General features: G+C 45.7%; 1 protein-coding gene across 1 annotated transcript in view; it reads left to right on the top strand.

Moving 5' to 3' along the window:
* The first annotated feature begins 3,800 nt into the window (after positions 1 to 3,800).
* LRRIQ1 (leucine rich repeats and IQ motif containing 1) overlaps positions 3,801 to 21,542 on the top strand; it is a 176,408-nt gene continuing 158,666 nt past the window's right edge. The window contains exons 1-8 of the mRNA XM_064142336.1: positions 3,801 to 3,956; positions 6,657 to 6,768; positions 10,341 to 10,435; positions 11,124 to 11,220; positions 13,164 to 13,393; positions 16,321 to 16,395; positions 16,554 to 17,762; positions 20,909 to 21,061. Of these exons, the coding sequence (XP_063998406.1) occupies positions 3,828 to 3,956; positions 6,657 to 6,768; positions 10,341 to 10,435; positions 11,124 to 11,220; positions 13,164 to 13,393; positions 16,321 to 16,395; positions 16,554 to 17,762; positions 20,909 to 21,061 (2,100 nt within the window). The 5' untranslated portion in view covers positions 3,801 to 3,827. The remainder of the gene's footprint in view (positions 3,957 to 6,656; positions 6,769 to 10,340; positions 10,436 to 11,123; positions 11,221 to 13,163; positions 13,394 to 16,320; positions 16,396 to 16,553; positions 17,763 to 20,908; positions 21,062 to 21,542) is intronic.

The following is a 21,542-nucleotide window of genomic DNA, read 5'->3' on the forward strand; positions in this document are numbered from 1 at the left end:
GTCCCTTCAAACAAAACCATTCTGTGAGTCTGTTATTTTTTTCCTGTCTTTTAGCGACTGGCCAAGCCTCTCTCCATCATTTTCCAGCAGTCCTGGCTCACCGGAGAGGTCCCAGGAGACTGGAAAATGGCCAACGTGGTCCCCATCCACAAGAAGGGTCGGATGGAGGAACCTGGGAACTACAGACCTGTCAGCCTGACCTCAGTGCCAGGGAAACTGATGGAGCAGGTTATCTTGGGGGTGATAAGAGCACACCTGAGGGATGGCAAAGAGCTCAGGTCCAGCCAGCATGGGTTTAGGAAGGGCAGATCCTGCCTCTCCAACCTGATCTCCTTCTATGATCAGGTGACCCGCTTGGTGGATGTGGGGAGGCCTGTGGATGTGGTCTATCTGGACTTCAGCAAGGCCTTTGACACTGTCCCCCACAGCAAACTGCTGGCTAAGCTGTCAGCCCATGGCTTGGATGGCAACACTCTGTGCTGGGTTAGGAACTGGCTGGAGGGCCGGACCCAGAGAGTGGTGGTGAATGGTGCCACATCCAGCTGGCGGCCAGTCACTAGTGGTGTCCCTCAGGGATCTGTGCTGGGCCCCATCCTCTTTAACATCTTCATAGATGATCTGGATGAGGGCATCGAGTCAGTCATCAGCAAGTCTGCAGATGACACCAAGCTGGGGGCAGATGTGACTGAGTTGGAAGGCAGAAGGTCTCTGCAGCGGGACCTTGACCGCCTGGACAGATGGGCAGAGTCCAATGGGATGGGGTTCAATAGCTCCAAGTGCAGGGTGCTGCACTTTGGCCACAACAACCCCATGCAGAGATACAGGCTGGGGTCAGAGTGGCTGGAGAGCAGCCAGACAGAGAGGGATCTGGGGGTGCTGATTGATGCCTGCCTGAACATGAGCCAGCAGTGTGCCCAGGTGTCCAAGAGAGCCAGTGGCATCCTGGCCTGCATCAGGAATGGTGTGGCCAGCAGGAGCAGGGAGGTCATTCTGCCCCTGTACTCTGCACTGGTCAGACCTCACCTCGAGTGCTATGTTCAGTTCTGGGCCCCCCAGTTTAGGAGGGACACTGAGATGCTTGAGTGTGTCCAGAGAAGGGCGACGAGGCTGGTGAGAGGCCTTGAGCACAGCCCTACGAGGAGAGGCTGAGGGAGCTGGGATTGTTTAGCCTGGAGAAGAGGAGGCTCAGGGGTGACCTTATTGCTGTCTACAACTACCTGAGGGGTGGTTGTGGCCAGGAGGAGGTTGCTCTCTTCTCTCAGGTGGCCAGCATCAGAACGAGAGGACACAGCCTCAAGCTATGCCAGGGGAAATTTAGGCTTGTGGTGAGGAGAAAGTTCTTCACTGAGAGAGTCATTGGACACTGGAATGGGCTGCCCGGGGAGGTGGTGGAGTCGCCGTCCCTGGGGCTGTTCAAGGCAAGGTTGGACGTGGCACTTGGTGCCATGGTCTAGCCTTGAGCTCTGTGGTAAAGGGTTGGACTTGATGATCTGTGAGGTCTCCCCCAACTCTGATGATACTGTGATACTGTGTGATACTGTGACTAATTGCAGGTGCCAGTTTATTCAGTCCGGTACTTAAAATAACGTAAAATGAACTTTAAACCCGCACGAAAGCAAAGGGGCTGTGAGGTGCACCGCCCCACGCCCGCTACCACGGCGCTGCCGCCGCCCGCCGCAGCCAGGCGGAACGCCTGGCGCAGTTTGGATCCTCCCGCTTGCCCTCCGGGCCGCCGCGTCTCGTTGCCACGGTGACGCTTCCGGTTTAACAGCGCCGCGGCGGCGCTCGCGCTGTCCCGGCGGAGAGTCTGACCGAGGGCAGCCGGGGCCTGCGGGGCTTCGGGGCACAGGAGCGGTCGGTCTTCTGAAGGAGCGAAGAAGGAGGGGGCTGCGGTGGGAGGTCGGCTGAAGGAGAAGTGAGTAGCTATTGGGAGTAGGTCGTGGAGACCGCAGGGTGCGAGTCCCGTCAGGGGAGGACTACAGGCCCCAGCGTGCAGAGCGGCGGCTCCGCCGGCCTGCCGGGAGGTAGCGGCGAGCAGGCAGCCTCCCTAGCGCGGTGCCTTCCGGGAGGTGTAGTGTCTCCTAGTGAAGGATTGCCTGTCGGTTTCACGGCTGAGATGCGCTCTGCGTGTCCTTCTTCCTGATCCAGGAGCGAGTTAGTGAGGAGAAGCTGCTAGCTGGGTCTGCTCCCGGTGTTGCCTATTTAGGGCTAGCGGTGGCGAAAGGGATGGAGTTTACAGAGAGGCGGCGGGGCGAGGATAGTGAGGTGAGGGATCCCTTCCGCTCCTGCCTGAATCGTTCTACAAGTCGTGTGCTTCTGCGGGTTAAGACGTTTATCGCTGCTTTCTCTGTATCAATACAACGTCATCAAGTGTGTCCTGGATGCTTGCTCATATTTTGTATTTTTTAATGTGCATTGATTGTTGGAAGCTTTCTCTCCTCCTTCCCTCTGTTACAAATGATCTCAAGCACAAGCCAATCAGTACCAAAGACAACATAACGTTTATTTGTTAAAAGAGAAGCAAGCGGCGCTGGGCACAAGGCAAGTCTGAGCTCCACCAACTCGTGCAACGAGCACACAACCTTCTTACGCACTCGGTTTATGCATACATAAACAAGTCCTTGAAATTCTTGCTACGCCAAAGATCTTTCATGTACCTGTGTCGTCTGGGCTGTTCGTGGTCATCAGGTCACCTCTCGTGGTCTTTGGAGATACCGTCTCTGTGTGTCCTCCCCACTCTGACCGCCCGGTGCAAGCGCAATAAAACCCCCCGCCAATTCCCCTTGCTAATTCACCATCCCAGGGAGGCACATCTCCCCCTGCCTTTGTTTCCTTCCAACAGGAGACATGATCCTATTGATCCCTCCTCCTTCCCTCCTCCTTCCCTCCTCCTTCCCTCCTCCTTCCCTCCTCCTTCCCTCCTCCTTCCCTCCTCCTTCCCTCCTCCTTCCCTCCTCCTTCCCTCCTCCTTCCCTCCTCCTTCCCACCTCCTTCCCAACTCCTTCCCTACTCCTTCCCTCCTCCTTCCCTCCTCCTTCCCTCCTCCTTCCCTCCTCCTTCCCTCCTCCTTCCCTCCTCCTTCCCTCCTCCTTCCCTCCTCCTTCCCTCCTCCTTCCCTCCTCCTTCCCTCCTCCTTCCCTCCTCCTTCCCTCCTCCTTCCCTCCTCCTTCCCTCCTCCTTCCCTCCTCCTTCCCTCCTCCTTCCCTCCTCCTTCCCTCCTCCTTCCCTCCTCCTTCCCTCCTCCTTCCCTCCTCCTTCCCTCCTCCTTCCCTCCTCCTTCCCTCCTCCTTCCCTCCTCCTTCCCTCCTCCTTCCCTCCTCCTTCCCTCCTCCTTCCCTCCTCCTTCCCTCCTCCTTCCCTCCTCCTTCCCTCCTCCTTCCCTCCTCCTTCCCTCCTCCTTCCCTCCTCCTTCCCTCCTCCTTCCCTCCTCCTTCCCTCCTCCTTCCCTCCTCCTTCCCTCCTCCTTCCCTCCCTGTCCATTTTTTCAGTTATTAGGGATGGGGAAAAAAAAGGTGAGGTTTTGGTTGTAGCACAGATACACAAGGATTAGAGAGCAGGCAGAAGTTTCTGATACTTGAATTTTGTAACACTGCCAAAATACAGAGAGATAAACTAAGGAGATATTCTCTTACCACAAACCTTTTTCTTATATTTTGCTTGCTAATGTGGAATAAGTTATTCAGAACAACCTTCTGCTTTTCCTTTTCACAGTTTAGGCTAACTGTTCAATAAATACATCTGAATAGCTTTATGTTAATGGATCACACGCAGCACTGAAAGTTTTCATTATGCAGCTTTGAAGCAGGTTTGGCTCTGTGGAAAGCAGAATGTCAGAAGATATTGAAGAAATTGAAAAGGAAATAGAAACTGAACTAAGCAGAATCAGTGTTGGTTCCTGTGAAGCAGATGATCCAGACACAGAGGTATCAGACGAAGCTTTGAGTGACAGTGAGGCAGTAAGTATTCAGTAAGCTAAAACTGCATCTATTTCTGCTTAAAAGTAGTGTGGGCATTGGAATTAACTTTTTCCTGACATGCTTAGCCTGAGTATTTCTTCTCAAAAATAGTCTCATTACAGAGTCACTGAACGTTAGAGGTTGGAAGGGACCTCCAGAGATCATCGAGTCCAACCTCCCTGCCAAGGCAGGAGTCATAGAATCACCCAGGTTGGAAGGGACCTCCAAGATCAGCCAGGCCAACCTAGCACCCAGGCCTATCCAGTCATCTAGACCATGGCACTAAGTGCCTTATCCAGTCTTTTCTTGAGCACCTCCAGGAATGGCAACTCCACCACCTCCCTGGGCAGCCCATTCCAATGCCAATCACTCTCTCTGCCAACAACTTCCTCCTAGCATCCAGCCTAGACCTCCCCCACCACAACTTGAAACTGTGTCCCCTTGTTCTGTTGCTGAGTCAGTGTACCACTGGCCCTCCAGGGACTTGCTTTATGAAAAATGTAGCCTTCAGTGGTGATAATAAAAGAGATTAATGTCAATATTCTGCTTAAACAAGAAAATCAGGCTGTAGATAATGATTTGGTTTAGAATCCTCTGAAGACAGGAAATATTATTAAAGCTAATGAGGCAGATTAAATCTGGATGAATAAACCAATGATTCTTCATTTAAATCTATATTTAAATCTTACAGAAGACTATCTTGTGTTTGAAGACTTTCTAATGTTTTATTTTATATAAACTGGTGTTTCAAGTCCTAATCTACTCTAAATCATGTTTGATAGGAACTAAAGATAAGCAAAGATGTCAGTGATAATAATTTACACACTCACTTGCTGAATGCTGTTAACATTTACTGCAATTTGCACATCTGAGAGATGGCAGACCACTTTCCAAAACTCACTTGCTGAATGCTGTTAACATTTACTGCAATTTGCACATCTGAGAGATGGCAGACCACTTTCCAAAATCCTTAGAATAAAAGTCAGTCTTTTGAGCAGAAAATACAGAATCAGAGAATCAGAGAGTGGGTGAGGTTGGAAGGTACCTCAAAGATCATCGAGTTCCAACCCCCTGTGTGCTAGTTTGAAGCTAGCTAGAATGTTTTGGTGAGAAGGATTAGATCATAGGCTATGAAAGAGAAACAGTGCTGATGTCTACTTCACTCATAGGCTTGCTGAGATCTATAAGAGCAAGAATCCAAACACAGATAAGAGAGTTGCTTCTTCTTCTTGAGGCATTGCCTGAGCTGCACTTCTCTCTAGCCTCTCTGCTATCTCTCTGATTAATCCACTTTGCTTCCTAACCCCCTCTCTGAACTTCCATTCTTCCTTGGGACTGGGGTAAGGTTAAGTGGGGTAGGGGGAAGGTGGAAGGCTGGTTGGGAGCCCCTTCTGGGGACTCAGGTTTCTGGGAGGGCTGTTGTGTTTCTGTATTACCTTTTACCTTGTCTATTTCTGTCTATAACTGTATCTACTGTAAATATCTGCTTGTATATTGAGCTAAGCTGTAAATATAAGCTTCATTCAAATTTCCAGAGCTGGCTGAGTCTAGTCTGGGTGATTTCCAAAGTGGGGGGGGGACAGGTAACACCCAAACCATCACACCCTGTCAGAGGTGGGGTGACAACTCCCAGTAGACCATGTTGCTCATGAAGTAGAGAAAATTGATGTATCTCATTTACATGCACACTTTAAACACTAGGTTAACATTAATTTCTTTTGTAAAGAGCCTATACCTTTTTAAGAAAAAGATCCTGTGCAGTAGGAGGAAGTTCTTGCCAGAGGGAGTGATTTTCTATTGGAATGGGCTGCCCAGGGAGGTGGTGGAGTCACCATCCCTGGAGGCGTTCATGGAAATACAAACATGACAAGAGTTACAGCAGCAGATTTGCAGTGCATGTAACAATTTGTAACATCCTGAAAATGAATCAAGCTATAGTAAGAAAAGTTCGTGACAGTATCAGTCTGGCATTAGCATGAGACAGTATAGGGCTTTGTTATCTCAGTCTTGCTGCTGGGGGAGGTCTAGGCTGGATGGTAGGAGGAAGCTGTTGGCAGAGAGAGTGATTGGCATTGGAATGGGCTGCCCAGGGAGGTGGTGGAGTTGCTGTCCCTGGAGGTGTTCAAGAAAAGCCTAGATGAGGCACTTAGTGCCAAGGTGTAGTTGATTGGCTAGGGCTGGGTGCTAGGTTGGACTGGATGATCTTGGAGGTCTCTTCCAACCCTGGTTGATTCTATGATTATAGAATTTTGTTAATTTTTTGTCTTAAAATTTCCTTTAATCTCTTGGTGCAACAGAATTACAAGAAGATGTTAATTGAAACATGTTTCTGAAGACAGTGGAGGATAAGTTGGGGAAATGCAATTGAAGTTTTATTAGAATATGATTAAAATTTTGAATTATCAGTTGTTCAGTGGGTGATAAGCAAATGGGAAGAGTGCAGGAATTGGGAACAGTTTTGGTAGCAATTGCTACTACATCTCTGTGATGATTTTGGTCAGTTGTTCCGTGAGTGATAAGCCAATGGGAAGAGTGCAAGAATTGGGAGCAGTTTTGGTATCAGTTGCTACTCTATCTCTGTCAGTGATTTTTAAGTGAAGCCAAAATGAATCTTTATTGTTGCATGTCAGGTATTTACCTCTGGTTCATAGCTGTGAGATGAAAACATAGAATTTGTGTCAAATGTCCTGTCTTTTTTAGGTTTCAGATGACTTTCCAGAGTCAGTTCTCTCCTATTTAGACTTTATAAAGAGTAGAAATAAAGATGCTGAAAAGCTTATACTTCAAGACACAGAAGATGAAGAAACTACAAGTAAGTAAGGATCACAGTTGAAATATTTGTGTACCTTGTATTGTCAGTGGAAATTATACTAAACATAGATATCCTCAGTAACATAATGCAAACTTACGAGCAGGGAAAACAGCAAAATAAATTCGTGGTGAATATCTGTAGGGATAAAAACACACAATGTTGTCCTCTGATTAACATCTGAGTATGAATTGAATTTTCTAAATATTCACCTGGTGGCTAAAGCACAGATCAAGAGAAGTTGCAGGATCTTTCTCTGAAACAGGGCCTAGGACAGACTCTTCATGAGAGTCTAAAATCAAGTCACTAGCCAAGGTTAAAAGCTCGAGATACAATTGAATCCCATAGGATATATTTAATGCCTGTCTTTAGAGATGTCCAAGCTAGCATTAAATGCAATTGCTTTGTAGTTGGGTATGATATTACTATGTCAGCTGTGTGACTGAAGCAAGCTTGTAGTTTACATGCTGGAGAGCTGCCATTGTCTGTTCCCATCTAGTTTTTCACATGGAATCACAGAATGGTTTATGTTGGAAGGGACTTCAAAGATCATCCAATTCCAACCCTCCCCACCCCCGCCATAGGCAGGGACATCTCCAACTAGAACAGGTTGCTCAAGGCCTCATCCACCCTGGCCTTGAACACCTCCAGGGAGGGAGCATCCACAACCTCCCTGGGCAACCTGTGCCAGTGTCTCACCACCCCCAGTGTAAAGAACCCGTTCCTAACATCTAGTTTGAATCTCCCCTCTGCCAGTTTCAACCCATTACTCCTTGTCCTGTCATGACTAGACCTTGTGAATAGTACCTCCCCAGCCTTCCTGTAGGCCCCCTTCAGATACTGGAAGGCCACTATAAGGTCTCCTTGAAGCTTTCTCTTGTCCAGGCTGAAGACCCCCAACTCTCATAGCCTGTCCTCATAGCAGAGCTGCTGCAGCCCTCTGAGCATCTTCGTGACCCTCCTCTGGACTGGCTCCAACAGTTCCATGTCCTTCTTGTTCTGGGGGCTCCAGAACTGCACACAGTACTCCAGGTGGGGTCTGAGGAGAGCAGAGTAAAGGGGCAGAATCCCCTCCCTTGCCCTGCTGGCCACACTGCTCTTGCTGTAGCCCAGCACACAGTTGCTGTCTGGGTTGCACTCACACTGCAGGCTCATGTTGAGCTTTTCATCACCCCAGGTCCATTTCCTCAGGGCTGCTCGCAGCTATTCCCCACCCAGCCTGGATCTGTGTTTAGGATTGCGCCAACCCAGGTGCAGGACCTTACACTTGGCCTTGTTGAATGTCATGAGGATGGCCTGGGCACACATCTCCAGCCTGTCCAGGTCCCTCTGGATGTATCCCTTCCTCCTAGCAAGTCGACTGTGCCACACAGCTTGGTGCCACCTGCACACTTACTGAGGGGCACTGATCCCTCTGTCCATGTCACTGACAAAGATGTTACACAGCTCTGGTGCCAGCACTGACTCCTGAGGGATGCCACTTGGCTCTGGTCTCCAGGTGGACATTGTGCTCTTGATCATCACTCTCTGCCTGCCACCATCCAGCCAATTCCTTATCCAGCAGTGCTCCACCCATCCAGTCTGTGTCTCTCCAGTTTGGTGCCCAGGATGTCATGTGGGACAGAGCCAAAAGCCTTACTCAGGTCCAGGTAGATGACGTCAGTTGCCCTTCCCTTGTCCACTGTTGCTGTGAGTCCATCATAAAAAGCTACTATATTTGCCAGGCATGATATGCCCTTGGTGAAGCCATTGCTGGTTACCACCAATCTCCTCTGCTTTGTTTTCCACCTGCCTTAGTAGAGCCTTCAGGAGGATCTGCTCCATGATCTTGCCCAGCACAGAGGTGAGACTGACTGCTGTGTAGTGCCAGGGGTCATCCTTTTTTCCCTTCTTGCAGATGGGCATTATGTTTGCCCTCTTCCAGTCAGCAGGAACTTCACCACTCTGCCATGACCTTTCAGATGTGATGGACAGTAGTTTAGCCACTTCATCTGCCACTTTGTCAGGACCCATGGGTGGAACTTGCCAGGTCCCATGGACTTGTGCACATTCAGATTCCTGAGGTGCTCACGAACATGATCTTCAGTTACAGTGAGCAGATCTTCCTTCTCCCAGTCCTTACTTTTGCCCTCTGGGGATTGCACGTTGTGGTTGAAGCCCTTGCCGATGAAGACTGAGGCAACGAAGTCATTGAGCACCTCAGCCTTATCCATATCCTTTGTCACCAGCTCTCCATTTCCCTTCTGGAAGGGCCCCATGATCTCCCTAGTCTTCCTCTTCTCACTAATATACCTGAAGAAGTTCTTCTTGTTCCCCTTACTGTCCCTAGCCAGATTCAATTCCAGCTGTGTTTTAGCTTTCCTAACCTGAGCTCTGGTGGCACAGACATTTCTTTGGATTTGTCCCAGATTTCTTGTCCATGTTTCCACTCTCTGTAGGCTTTCTTCTTGCATCTGAGTGTATCCAGGAGCTCTCTATTCATCCATGCAGGCTTCCTGGCATTCTTACCTGCCTTTCTCTTTTTTGGGATGCATTGCTCCTGGGCCTGAAGGAGGTGATCCTTGTACATTGAGCAGCTTTCCTGGGCACCCCTTCCTTCCAGAGTTTTTTTCCCATGGCACCCTGCTACGGTGGACCCTGAAGATGTTGAAGTCTGCTCTTCTGAAATCCTACATGGAGGATCACTAATGGGAAGAAGTTCCTAGAGCACACCAGACTAGGAATTTCCTAGCAACATCCCTAGCCCAGGCTTCAGTAGGCAGCACACCTCCCTCTGAGAGGAGTCTGCCCCACATATTGGTCCCTCTATTCCTCTCAGAAGTGAATCCTCTACAACTATCACTCTCCTTTTTTTATTTTGTTGCACCAGTCCCCATCATTTTGGGGTTCATACTCGTGTAGTGTAACTGGTTTTGGGAACAAAGGTTTAATATATCTATACACCTTGATATTGGAGGACAATGAGAATCCTCTTTTTCATTGTTTTTGTAGTGCTTTGTCAGTTTTTGGATTATCTAAACACAAACTCTACTGTATTTTTTTCTACACAGAAGATGTTCTGCTGTGTTCTGTGCTGTGGAGTTCTCTTCCATATTTACTATCACTGAATTCTTACAGTGTCATTGTGTATGTGCCAGTTAGGCATATTTACTGCTTTGAATGTTTCCCACATATAGAATAGTCTGGGTTGGAAGACACCTCCAAAACTTATCTAGTCCAACCCCCTCTGCAGCAAAGCAGAGGCATCTCTACCTAGATCAGGTTGCCCAGAGCTCTGTCGAGCCTCACCTTGAATGTCTCCAGGGTTGGAGTCTCAACCACCTCCCTGGACAAACTGTTCCAGTGTTCCACTACCCTGATGGTGAATAACTTGTTCCTAACATCCTTTGTAAATCTACTAGTTTCTATAATTGAATAAAACATGGGGGGAGAATATTTAAGAGCTTTAAAGGAAAAACAAAACAATAAACCTTCCTTTTCTTTAAGAATATACAGTAACTAAACAGTATAGAACAGAACCCAGTACAAAGGATTTTCTCTCTTTATAGTAAGTTATATATTTTTTTCTTCCTCAGATAATGTTTATGGAGTGGTTTCTTGCCATGCTTCAGCTTACTCGTCAGAACTGGCTTCTGAAGATAATGAAGATCCAGAAGAATTTAAGAAAAGGGTATTCTTTATTCAAACAATATTTATAATGAATAAAATTAATGCTGTTAAGTAATCTAGATAACTTGCACTTGCTTTGTTGGCATCCTAAAGAGACCTCTAGATACATTCCATTTGTTTCTCTCAGACTATCCATAAGCCACTAAGATTGTATATGCTGTTCTTTGGAACTGTGACATAGAATCATAGAATCAACCAGGTTGGAAGAGACCTTCAAGCTCATCCAGTCCAACCTAGCACCCAGCCCTATCCAATCACCTACACCATGGCACTAAGTGCCTCATCCAGGCTTTTCTTGAACACTTCCAGGGACAGCTACTCCACCACCTCCCATGGAGGCATTCCAATGCCAATCACTCTCTGCGAAGAACTTCCTCCTAACATCCAGCCTAGACCTCCCTCAGGATAAAATATATTAATATGTTAATATATATAATTAATATATTTAAAAAATCCATAGAAAGATTATGTATTTGGGGAAATACTTCAGTATTTATTACATTAGAAAACATTCTCTTGACTCATATGCTTGCGTTATTCCATGTCTAAGGACTCCAGTCAGCAGTTAGTTTTGTGTTATTGTATTTGTCGTATGACAAAAGCTGATCCTTGCTCTGGAAGATTTTTGTAATGTTCTGCTTTAAAATTTTGTTTCCTGGTTTTTAATGACAACATGAAAATTATATTAGGCACTGTTTGAAACTGAAAATGAAGACTTGCAGATGGCTACACCACCTAGTTGTAATGGGAGTGATAAAGTGGTCACCAATGACCATTTTGTTACAGGTAAGCAAATACATTGATCATTTGGTTGAGTTGATCTTTAACATCACAACCCTGTTTTCTGCTTTTCTGTTTTCAGGAGTGTGTTGACATTCTCTGTAAAGAATTACATGCTACAGTATGCAGTAGATTTTGATGCTTCATGAATTGGACATGAGCAAATGCCTGTGCTTTTAGGATCACAAAATTATCCTTGTACTTAATGTCTTGGTAGAAATTTGTTTCAAAAGATACAACTCAAAAAGTGATGTAAGTTATTATGAGCAGTGAGGTTGGTGGAACTAAGCAAGTTATGCTTTCAGCTTTTTTTCAGTTGTGTAGGCTGGGAACATTTCCCTTTGCCAAGACCTTTGAGTGTTTTGAGGTGGAGTACATTGATTATAAAAGCCCTGCTGATAGCCACAGAAGACATTCATCCTGAAGCCAAAGTGTAATCCTGAACTATACGCTGGTAGACTAAATGTGATTGTAGCAGGCAGTAAATGTGCATCATGATAATATGACACTGTCAGGGTCCAGAGAACAGAGATTAATAATATATCTGTCCAGAGAAGTGTGATGGTTTGGGTGTTCCCTGCCTCCCCACACTTTAGAAGTTACCCAGACTAGACTCAGCCAGGCTCTGGGAATATAAATGAAGCTATTTATTTACAGCTAGCACAATATACAAGCAGATATTTACAGTATATACAGCTATAGACAGAAATAGACAAGGTAAAAGGTAATACAGAAACACAACTCCCCTCCCAGAAACCTGAGTCCCCAGGAGGGGCTCTCAACCACCCCTGCACCTTCCCCCTGCCCCTCTCAGCCTCACCCCAGTCCTAAAGAAGAAGAGAGGTTCAGCCAAGAGGTTATGAAACAAAGGTGGGTTAGTCCAAATGGAAGGTGAGGTTAGGGAGATGCAGCTCAGTCAGAAGCCCAAGGCAGAGTGAGACAAAATGGTGAGAGTGTTACCTAGTGTTTTCCTTTCTTCTTCAGCAAGACTCTGAGGGGAGTAGACATCATCATTGTTTTCCTTTCACAGCCTAAGATCTAGTTCTTCTCACCCAAACCTTCTAGCTAACTTCAAACTAGCACAAGAAGCAACATCTGTTCTTACAGATTTTCATGTTGTGAAATTAAGGTGCAGGTGAGACCAGGTATCACCACAAAACCACTTATTAAAGGATGAAGTTGGACAAAACCGAGGGAGAGAGATAAAGAGAACAACAGAGAAAAAGAGAAGAAGCAGGAAAGGAAAAGTGCAGGGATTATATTACCATCAGCCACAAATGGAGGGGAGAGAGAGATGGGTGTGTGGCCCAGGGATGTTCTGTGGAGTCCATCAGGAGTTCTTCTGGTGATGCTCTGGTGGAAGTGCAGCTCTGGTGGAGGCCCACAATTTGGCAGGCCTTGCTCATGTCTTTTTATACATTTTTTTAGATGGGTGTCCAGGTGCAGCTCCCCAGGGAATCTTCCTGTGTATTCATGTGTTCGCAGGGGTCCAGCAGCAGCACTGGGGAGGGCTTCTGCTCCCTCCCTGTGCTGCTTGCCTGTCCATACCCCAAAAAACACATAGCCTTTTCTCTTCGGGGTAGCTGACATTAGATATACACATCCTGGGCGTTCAAGCCAGGCTGAGGTCTAGGAATTTCCTCCAAGGCACTGTCTGTTGATTTGCAACCTTGGGGCAAGCACCTCGTCTGAGCCTGGGAGGTTAACAAAGGCAATCTTTATCTTTGTTGATTAGGGAGAGACAATGGCAATTCTGGTTGATGAACAAGAGAGGGGATATAGACTCTCACAGACATGTCTGATTAGAACCACATTGTGGTTCTAATTTCTTGGTGAATATTGCTGGCTGTACCAGCAGAGGATACTTGTCAATGTTTTTAGACTGTTTAATGTCTCCCTGTGCTTATAAGGAAACGAAAAGGTTTGCTTGGTGGATTATAAATTTGTAGCTGATGTTGGAATAAGCATAAACCTTGCTCATCTAGAAGTAGAAGAGAAGTCTAGACAAGAATTTGAGCAGTGGAAGAAAAGACAAAATGAGCTTGAAGATGAGAAAAGGCGAAAGTGGAAAGCTGAGAGAGAAGCACAGGAAAAACAGGCTGAAGAGGAGCATGCAAGATGGGTGCAGCGTCAGGAGGAATTTGAGGCTGAAAGAAGAAAGATAAAGCTGCTTCATAAGGTAATTAATGATACTGAAGCCAATCTGTTCCTATCTAGACTACACAAATTCAAGATCTAGTGTGAAAAGTAGAGTCTATCCCAAGCTATATGACTCTCCTTCACCTCTGTCTACTGCTGATACAAAATTGAGATGCAGGACATATTTAAGTACAGTCTGTTGGGGTTCATGCATTTACTGCTTTAATCAACAGTGAGTGAATTTGCTATGCTAAGTATTAAATTATTGTTTTCATAGAATCATAGAATCAACCAGGTTGGAAGAGACCTCCAAGATCATCCAGGCCAACCTAGCACCCAGCCCTATCCAATCAACTACATCATGGCACTAAGTGCCTCATCCAGACTTTGCTTGAACACCTCCAGGAATGGTGACTCCACCACCTCCCTGGGCAGCCCATTCCAATGCCAATCACTCTCTCTGCGAAGAACTTCCTCCTAACATCCAGCCTAGACCTCCCCTGGCACAACTTGAGACTGTGTCCCCTTGTTCCTTTGCTGGTTGCCTGGAAGGAGAGACCAACTCCCACCTGGTTACAGCCTCCCTTCAGGTAGTTGGAGGTTCATTATGATACTAGCTAAAGTACTGGAAATGAGAGTTGTGCTAAATTACTCCCAGATGAAAAATGATCAGTGTGCCTTAACAGAAAATGCTTTGTTTCTCCCACTCCAATTTTACATTGATATGAAAAATCTTAATTGAAATAATCTGGGTGAAAACCATTCCATTCAGAAATGCTGGTGCTGTGCTTCATCTCATTAAAAGCTGCAAGACTCCCATTTCTTGTCTGTATCGGAGAAACTGAGTCAGACTTCACCTGCTGAGTGCTGCCACAACAGGACATAACTCCACATATCTAGTTATGTTTTGCTATAGTATGTGGTGCATGCTGAAGGCTCAGATTTGATAGCTCTCCACAAAAGAGTGTGAGAATGTGAAGAAATGTAACCTTCAGCCATTATTTTTGTGAGGCCACAATATTTTTAGCTTAAATATTTGTGGTTTGAGATATACATTAACACAGCATTTTCAGTTAACTGATATTTGGCTTTCTGGAAAAGTGATCCTCTTGCTCCCAGTAAGGCAATTCAAGTCAAGAAAATTAAGGAAGGACTTAGTAAGTCAAAAGGCTTTTGGTCTCTGAAGGCCAGAATTAACTTCCTCTGTTACAGAAGGGTCTAGAGGTCTAATCTCTATTGTCTGAACATGCACTAAGAGCAGTCCTTAGGGACCTGGGAGACATTATTTTCCAAGTTGGAAGTGCTGCTTTGTTTATACTGGTTCCTTGATATCCTGTTGTGTATTTGATTTGGCTGATACTGATTCATTTTGGTTCCACCAGGAGTTATGTGGAGTTCCCTTGCCCAGGGTTGAGGCCCCATCCCTGGAAGTGTTTAAGGCCAGGCTGGATGAGTCTGTGGCCAGCCTGATCTAGGGTAGGGTGTCCCTGCCCATGGCAGGGGGGATGGAACTGGATGATTCTTGTGGTCCCTTCCAACCCTGACTGATTCTATGATTCTATGTGATTCTGGATCACCTTCTGGGTTTTTGATATTTACTCTCTACTAGTTTTCAGTTGAATGTAATTCCAGATTGTTCAGATCATCTTCTCTGACTGTGAATATGTCAGGCAAGGACAGATATGCTGTTTATTTGAAAATTGTAAGAAAATAGACTTGAACTTTCCTCATTTTGCATTGAGAAAAAAACAATTAAAAAAAAGAGTCTTTAAATTGACTGAAGAAAGTCCCTGTTTGAAAGATTCTAATATTATTAGTAACAGAGCAGTACAATTAAAGGGAGACTGTTCATGCTAGTTTCAGGGTGTTTCTGTTTCTGTTATCTGCCTATACTTTCAGTGGTTGTTTCATAAGTGCAGTTTTCATTAGAAAGCCTCCTGAAGGAAGGTTGTAGCCAGGTGGGGTTGGTCGCTTCTGCCAGGCAACCAGCCACAGAACAAGGGGACACAGTCTCAAGTTGTGCCGGGGGAGGTCTAGGCTAGATGTTAGGAGGAAGTTATTGCCAGAGAGAGTGATTGGCATTGGAATGGGCTGCCCAGGGAGGTGGTGGAGTTGCCATCCCTGGAGGTGTTCAAGAAAAGAGTGGATGAGGCACTTAGTGCCATGGTCTAGTTGATTGGATAGGGCTGGGTGCTAGGTTGGGCTGGATGATCTTGGAGTTCTCTTCCAACCTGGTTGATTCTATGATTCTGTGATTCTATGAAATCATAGAATAGTTTGGGTTGGAAGGGACCTCCAAAAGTGATCTAGTCCAACATACTTGCAGTGAGCAGGGACATCCTCTACTAGACCAGGTTGCTCAGAGCTTTTTCCAGCCTGACCTTGAAGATCTCCAGGAATGGCAGCTCAGCTAGTTCTCTGGGCAGCCCATTCCATTGCTACACCAACCTCATGGTAAATAACTTGTTCCTAACACCCAATCTCAATCTAATCTTCTGTAATTTCAAACCATTGCACCTCATTCTATCACTGCAGGCCTTTGTAGCCAGTCCCTCTGCAGCTTTCTTGTAGGCCCCCTTCTTGTACTGGAAGGCCTCTGTTAGGTTTCCCCAGAGCCTTCTCTTGTTCAGACTGAACAACCCTGTCTGTCCTTGTAGTAGAGATGCTCCAGCTCCTATCATCTTTAATAGTTGTAGTACAGAATTTGGAGAGGGAGGTAGTAAATGTCTGGGTCATTGCTGAGATGCTGACTCTCTGAAGGTGTGGATTTTTCAGTACATGACCCAATCTGATGGAAGTGCACAGGTGTTTATTTTGTTCCACACACAGATGAGTCTTTCATTTAAATTCAGACATTCACAAAAATGAACTGTTGTTAAGTCAAAAAGTTGGAGGAGTTTGGAGAGAAGGTGTTTTGTTGTGTTCTAGGTTTTGTACTATATTCACTTAGGTTAACTTGTTGTGCAGAAACACCAAACATCAGTGGAAGATGAGTTACAGAAAGAGGAGAAAGCTTGGAGAGACAAAAGGATGCAACATGAGGTAAGGTTGTGCAGTGAGCCTGTTGAGAACAAATGTTATTCTGAAACAGTTAATACAGGAGATTCTGTATGTTAATGACAAATGTGACTATACCTGTCCTATTTTGAAAGTAGTTGGAAGTCTATCCCAATTGTTCTATCCCAATTGTTCTGGCCTAGGAAATGATCATGAAGCTGCAGCTGCAAATGGAAGAGGAGAAAAAGGCCTTGGAAGAGCAAAAAGCAAAAGAAAGGCAACATCTGGCAGAACAACAAAGGACAGCAGCTGTGAAAATCCAAGCTGCATTTAGATCATTTTTAGTCCATAAAAAGTATGCTCCCATCCTAAAGGAATGGAAAGATGAAATAAAAAAGAAGCAGAAAATGCTAGAAGAAATAGAGAAAGAAATGAAAGAAAAGGAAGAAAAAATAAAGAGGCAAATGGAAGAAAACAGGCAACAGAAAGAAGAGCTAAAAAAGAAACAAGAAGAATTTGAAAGACAAGAATATCTGGAACAGGTGAGGAGGCGTGAGGAATATGAGAAGAAGAAAGAAAGCCTGAGACATGAGCAAGAGAAACACCTGCAAATAAGAAGAGAAGAACAGAGAAAGGTAGAAGAGAAAGGTGTAAAAACTGTGATGAGCAGAAGTGAAGAAAATAACCCAGAAAACATAAAAAAGGATAAGCAGATAGAAAATACAAAATCAATTGAACAGAAGGGACAAAATAAACAAGTAGAGGAACAAAAAGAGAAACAGACTGAAATGATGGGTGAAACAAATAGTTGGATGATTCCAGCAGGAAGAAATTTGACACCAACACCAAATAAACTAGACTCTGAGAAGAAGGAACCTGCTTCTCAAGTAAACAATGACAACGTGTATGCAAATTCTGTAGCACATATAGAAGAAGATTATTTACAAACTAGAAATCTTAATAAAGCTCCAAATAATCTTGCTTCAAAGGATGAATCCATTAATTTTGAAGCCAGTGACATGGTAGAGAATAAGGCAAAGAATATGTGCAGCAGCCCCCCAAATATCCAGTCAGATGCTAGTTGTAGCCAAGTCAAAGATCAGTTTTCTCAGTCTGAAACGAGGAAGAAAATTGTCTTTCTAGTGAAAGATGATAATGAAGAAGTCAGAGAGCCCTGGGACGTAATTCAAGATGTAGTGGAGTTTTCCAATAGAATGATTCTTCCTGATAATATTGAGAAGAAGAGAATAAACTGGATGAACACATGCAAATCTTGGTCTAAAGTACATGAAGAAAGGCAAAGAAAGCAGGTGACTAAAAAGAAACGACCAAGGAAAAGTTCTGTATGCAAGATGCCTCCATTAAGTACACATAAGATAATTCAGAGTGGCCCTTGGAGTACTCTGCAGCAGGTAACTATGCAGAAGATTTAGAATGTAATGTGAAGTCATACCATCACTTTTAAATGTATTATGTCAGGAGAATGCTCTTTTGGAAGAGGAGGAGATTGTCAGCAATAATAAGTACTTATTGTGTGTGTTCTGTGCATAATAAGGGCAATGAGAATCACAGAATCATAGAATGTCAGGGTTGGAAAGGACCTCAAGGATCATCTAGTTCCAACCTCCCTGCTGTGTGCAGGGACACCTCACACTACATCAGGTTGCTCAGAACTACATCCAGCCTGGCCTTAAAAACTACCAGGGGTGGGGCTCCTACCAGCTCCCTGGGCAACCTATTCCAGTGTCTCACCACTCTCATGCTGAAAAACTTCTTCCTAACATCCAGTCTGAATCTACCCACTTCTTATTCTGCTTCGTTCCCCCCTAGTCCTATCACTACCTGACACCCTAAAAAGTCCCTCCCCAGCTTTTTTTGTAGGCTCCCTTCAGATACTGAGAGGCCACAAGAAGGTCACCTGGGAGCCTCCTCTTCTCCAGGCTGAAAAGCCCCAACTCTTTCAGTCTGTCCTCATAGCGAAGGTGCTCCAGCCCTCTGATTATCCTTCTCTGGACACACTCCAGCACTTCCACATCCTTCTTGTAATAGTGCCTCCAGAACTGGATGCAATACTCCAGGTGGGGTCTCACCAGAGCAGAGTGGAGGAGGAGAATCACCTCCCTGGCCCTGCTGGCCACACTTCTCCTGATGCAGCCCAAGACCTGGTTGGCCCTCGGGGCTACAAGTGCACACTGCTGGCTCATGCTGAGCTTCTCATCCACCAGCACCTCCAGGTCCCTCTCCCCAGGGATGCTCTCAAGCCAATCACTGCCCAGCCTATATCAGTGCTTGGGATTGCCCCAACTGAGGTGCAGAACTTTTCATTTGGTCTTGTCAAACTTCATGAGGTTGGCTTGTGCCCACCTCTCCAGCCTGTCAAGGTCCCTCTGGATGGACCCCTTCTCTCCAGCATGTCAGCCACACCACACAGTTTGGTGTTGTCAGCAAGCTTGCTGAGGCTGCCTCGATGCCACTGTCCATGTTGCTGATGAAGACACTGAGCAAAACTGGTGGAAGTACTGATCCTTAAGGGACTTCACTTGTCACTGGCCTCCACTTGGACATGGACCACTTGACAGCCACTCTTTGGGTGGAGCTGTCAAACTAGTTCTTTATCCACTGAGTTGTGCATCCATGGAACCCATGGCTTACCAGCCTGGAGGCCAGGATGTTGTGCAGGACAGTGCTGAAGGCTTTGCTCAGGTTCAAGTAGATAATGTCAGGTGATGTCAATGACTTTTGACTTCCTGTCACCATTGTGGAGCAGACTGATATGATGATAGCCTGTAAAAGACAAGAGCTCCTGACCCCTATTTTCTGCTAATTTTTAACATGGTGTCAGGGTCCTCATTTCATCTTCTGCTCTTCTCCTGGCTTGTATCAGAAAAGGTGCGACCAGCAGGAGTAGGGAGGTGATCATGCTCCTGTACTCAGTACTTGTGAGACCACACCTCGAGCACTTTGTCCAGTTTTGGTCACCACAGTATAGGAAGGACATTGAGGTGCTGGAGTGGGTGCAGAGAAGGGCGATGAGGCTGGGGAGAGGTCTGGCAAACATGACCTATGAGGAGCGGCTGAGGGAGCTGGGGTTGTTTAGTCTGGAGAAGAGGAGGCTGAGAAGAGACCTTATTGCCCTCTACAACTACCTAAAAGAAGGTTGCAGTGAAGCTGGAGCTGGTCTCTCCTCCCAAATTACTACGGATAGGACAAGAGGAAATGGCCTCAAGTTGCATCAGAGGAGGTTTATGCTGGATGTTGGGAGGAAGTTCTTTCCTGAGCAGGTGGTCAGGCAGTGGAATAGGCTGCCCGGGGAGGTGGTGGAGTCACCATCCCTGGAGGTGTTTAAAGAGAGTGGATGTGGTGCTTGGGGCCATGGTCTAGTGATGAAGGATGCTGGGATGAAGGTTTGACTGGCTGATCCTGGTAGTCCTTTCCAACCATAGTGATTCCTAGTGCTTAGATGTTGTGCTGAGGGATTTGGTTTAGTCAGGGACTTGTCAGTGTGAAACTAATGATTGGACTTGATGATCTTGAAGGTCTTCTCCAATCAAAGAAATTCTGTGATTCTAGTCACTTAGTTTTGAGAAGGCCAGTCTCTTCCAGAACCAAGACCTTGCTCATCAGCTTATAGATAGTGTTTTGCCATAAAGAACATCTCTTGGTTGTTTATGATGGTGTGATGGGAAGAAATTCCCATTATCACTTGCTTTGCTTATTGTTAATCTTCCATACGTTCAAATTTGATGTTATTAGCACAGTGTGATGGTTTGGGAGTTCCCTTCCCCCTCCGCCCACCCCACACTTTGGAAATCACCCAGACTAGGCTCAGCCAGCTCTGGAAACTGAATGAAGCTTATATTTACAGCTTAGCTCAATATACAAGCAGATATTTACAGTAGATACAGTTGTAGACAGAAATAGACAAGGTAAAAGGTAATACAGAAACACAGCAGCCCTCCCAGAAACCTGAGTCCCCAGCAGGGGCTCCCAACCGCCCCTTCACCTTCCCCCTACCCCACTTAACCTTACCCCAGTCCCAAGGAAGAATGGAGGTTTGGCCAGGGGGTTAGGAAGCAAAGTGGATTAATTAAAGAAATGGAGGGTGAGGTTAGAAAGAGATGCAGCTCAGCCAGTTCCCCAGCAGAAGTGCTGAGTGTGTTATCTATGTTTTGATTATTATTTTATACATCTCAGCAAGCCTATGAGGGAAGTAGACATCAGCCTTGCTTTTCTTTCACAGCCTGTAGTCTAGTTCTCACCAAAACATTCTAGCCTGCTTCAAACTAGCACACACAGCATCAGATTGCTTTATTTCTGAGTGATTTCAGAATCAAGCATTTATTTTTCATAATAAACTTCTGCCATTTAACAGATCAAGCTCACCTTTGCCATCTGTTTCTGTATGCAAGGATTAATATCAGTTGCTTGCATTTGCTGAAGTGTTAGGGGAATGTAACTTTGATCTCGTCCATTTTTAAGATGATGATCACAGTGTGCAATTATACAACATATGCTCAATAGACAGACATTGATTTTATTTATCACTGAATGCATTTAGGTCACGACACTTACGCTTGAAGATTTGCCAGCTTGTAGTCTCTCAACGCTATCTCAGTGTCCAAGTCTTCAAGTTTTGACCCTGAGGCACTGTGGACTTGTAGCACTGGAAGGACTAAGTAACTGCAAAGACCTGAAGTATATCAATGTGGAGGTATCAGGCATACATGATTCTTTATTGTAACCTGGGGGGAAGTACCAATTTTGCTGCTTAGGGGGTTATGCAGTTGCATCTAACTGAATATATAACTTTTAGAGTCTTATAGGAGCATAGGAATAACAACAAAATACTCCCAAACATGACAAGAGTTACAGCAGTGGGTTTGCAGTGCGTGTAACAATTCGTAACTTCCTGAATGTGAATCAAGCTATAGTAAGAAAAGTTCATGACAGTATCAGTCTAGCATTAGCATGAGACAGTATAAGGCTTTGTTATCTCTGTCCTGGTGCCGGGGGAGGTCTAGGCTGGATGTTAGGAGGAAGTTGTTGGTAGAGAGAGTGATTGGCATTGGAATGGGCTGCCCAGGGAGGTGGTGGAGTTGCTGTCTCTGGAGGCGTTCAAGCAAATCCTCGCTGAGGCACTTAGTGCCATGGTCTGGTTAATTGGCTAGGGCTGGGTGCTAGGTTGGCCTGGC

The sequence above is a fragment of the Pogoniulus pusillus genome, chromosome 4 (genome assembly GCF_015220805.1).
Source record: "Pogoniulus pusillus isolate bPogPus1 chromosome 4, bPogPus1.pri, whole genome shotgun sequence".
Classification (NCBI taxonomy): Eukaryota; Metazoa; Chordata; class Aves; order Piciformes; family Lybiidae; genus Pogoniulus; species Pogoniulus pusillus.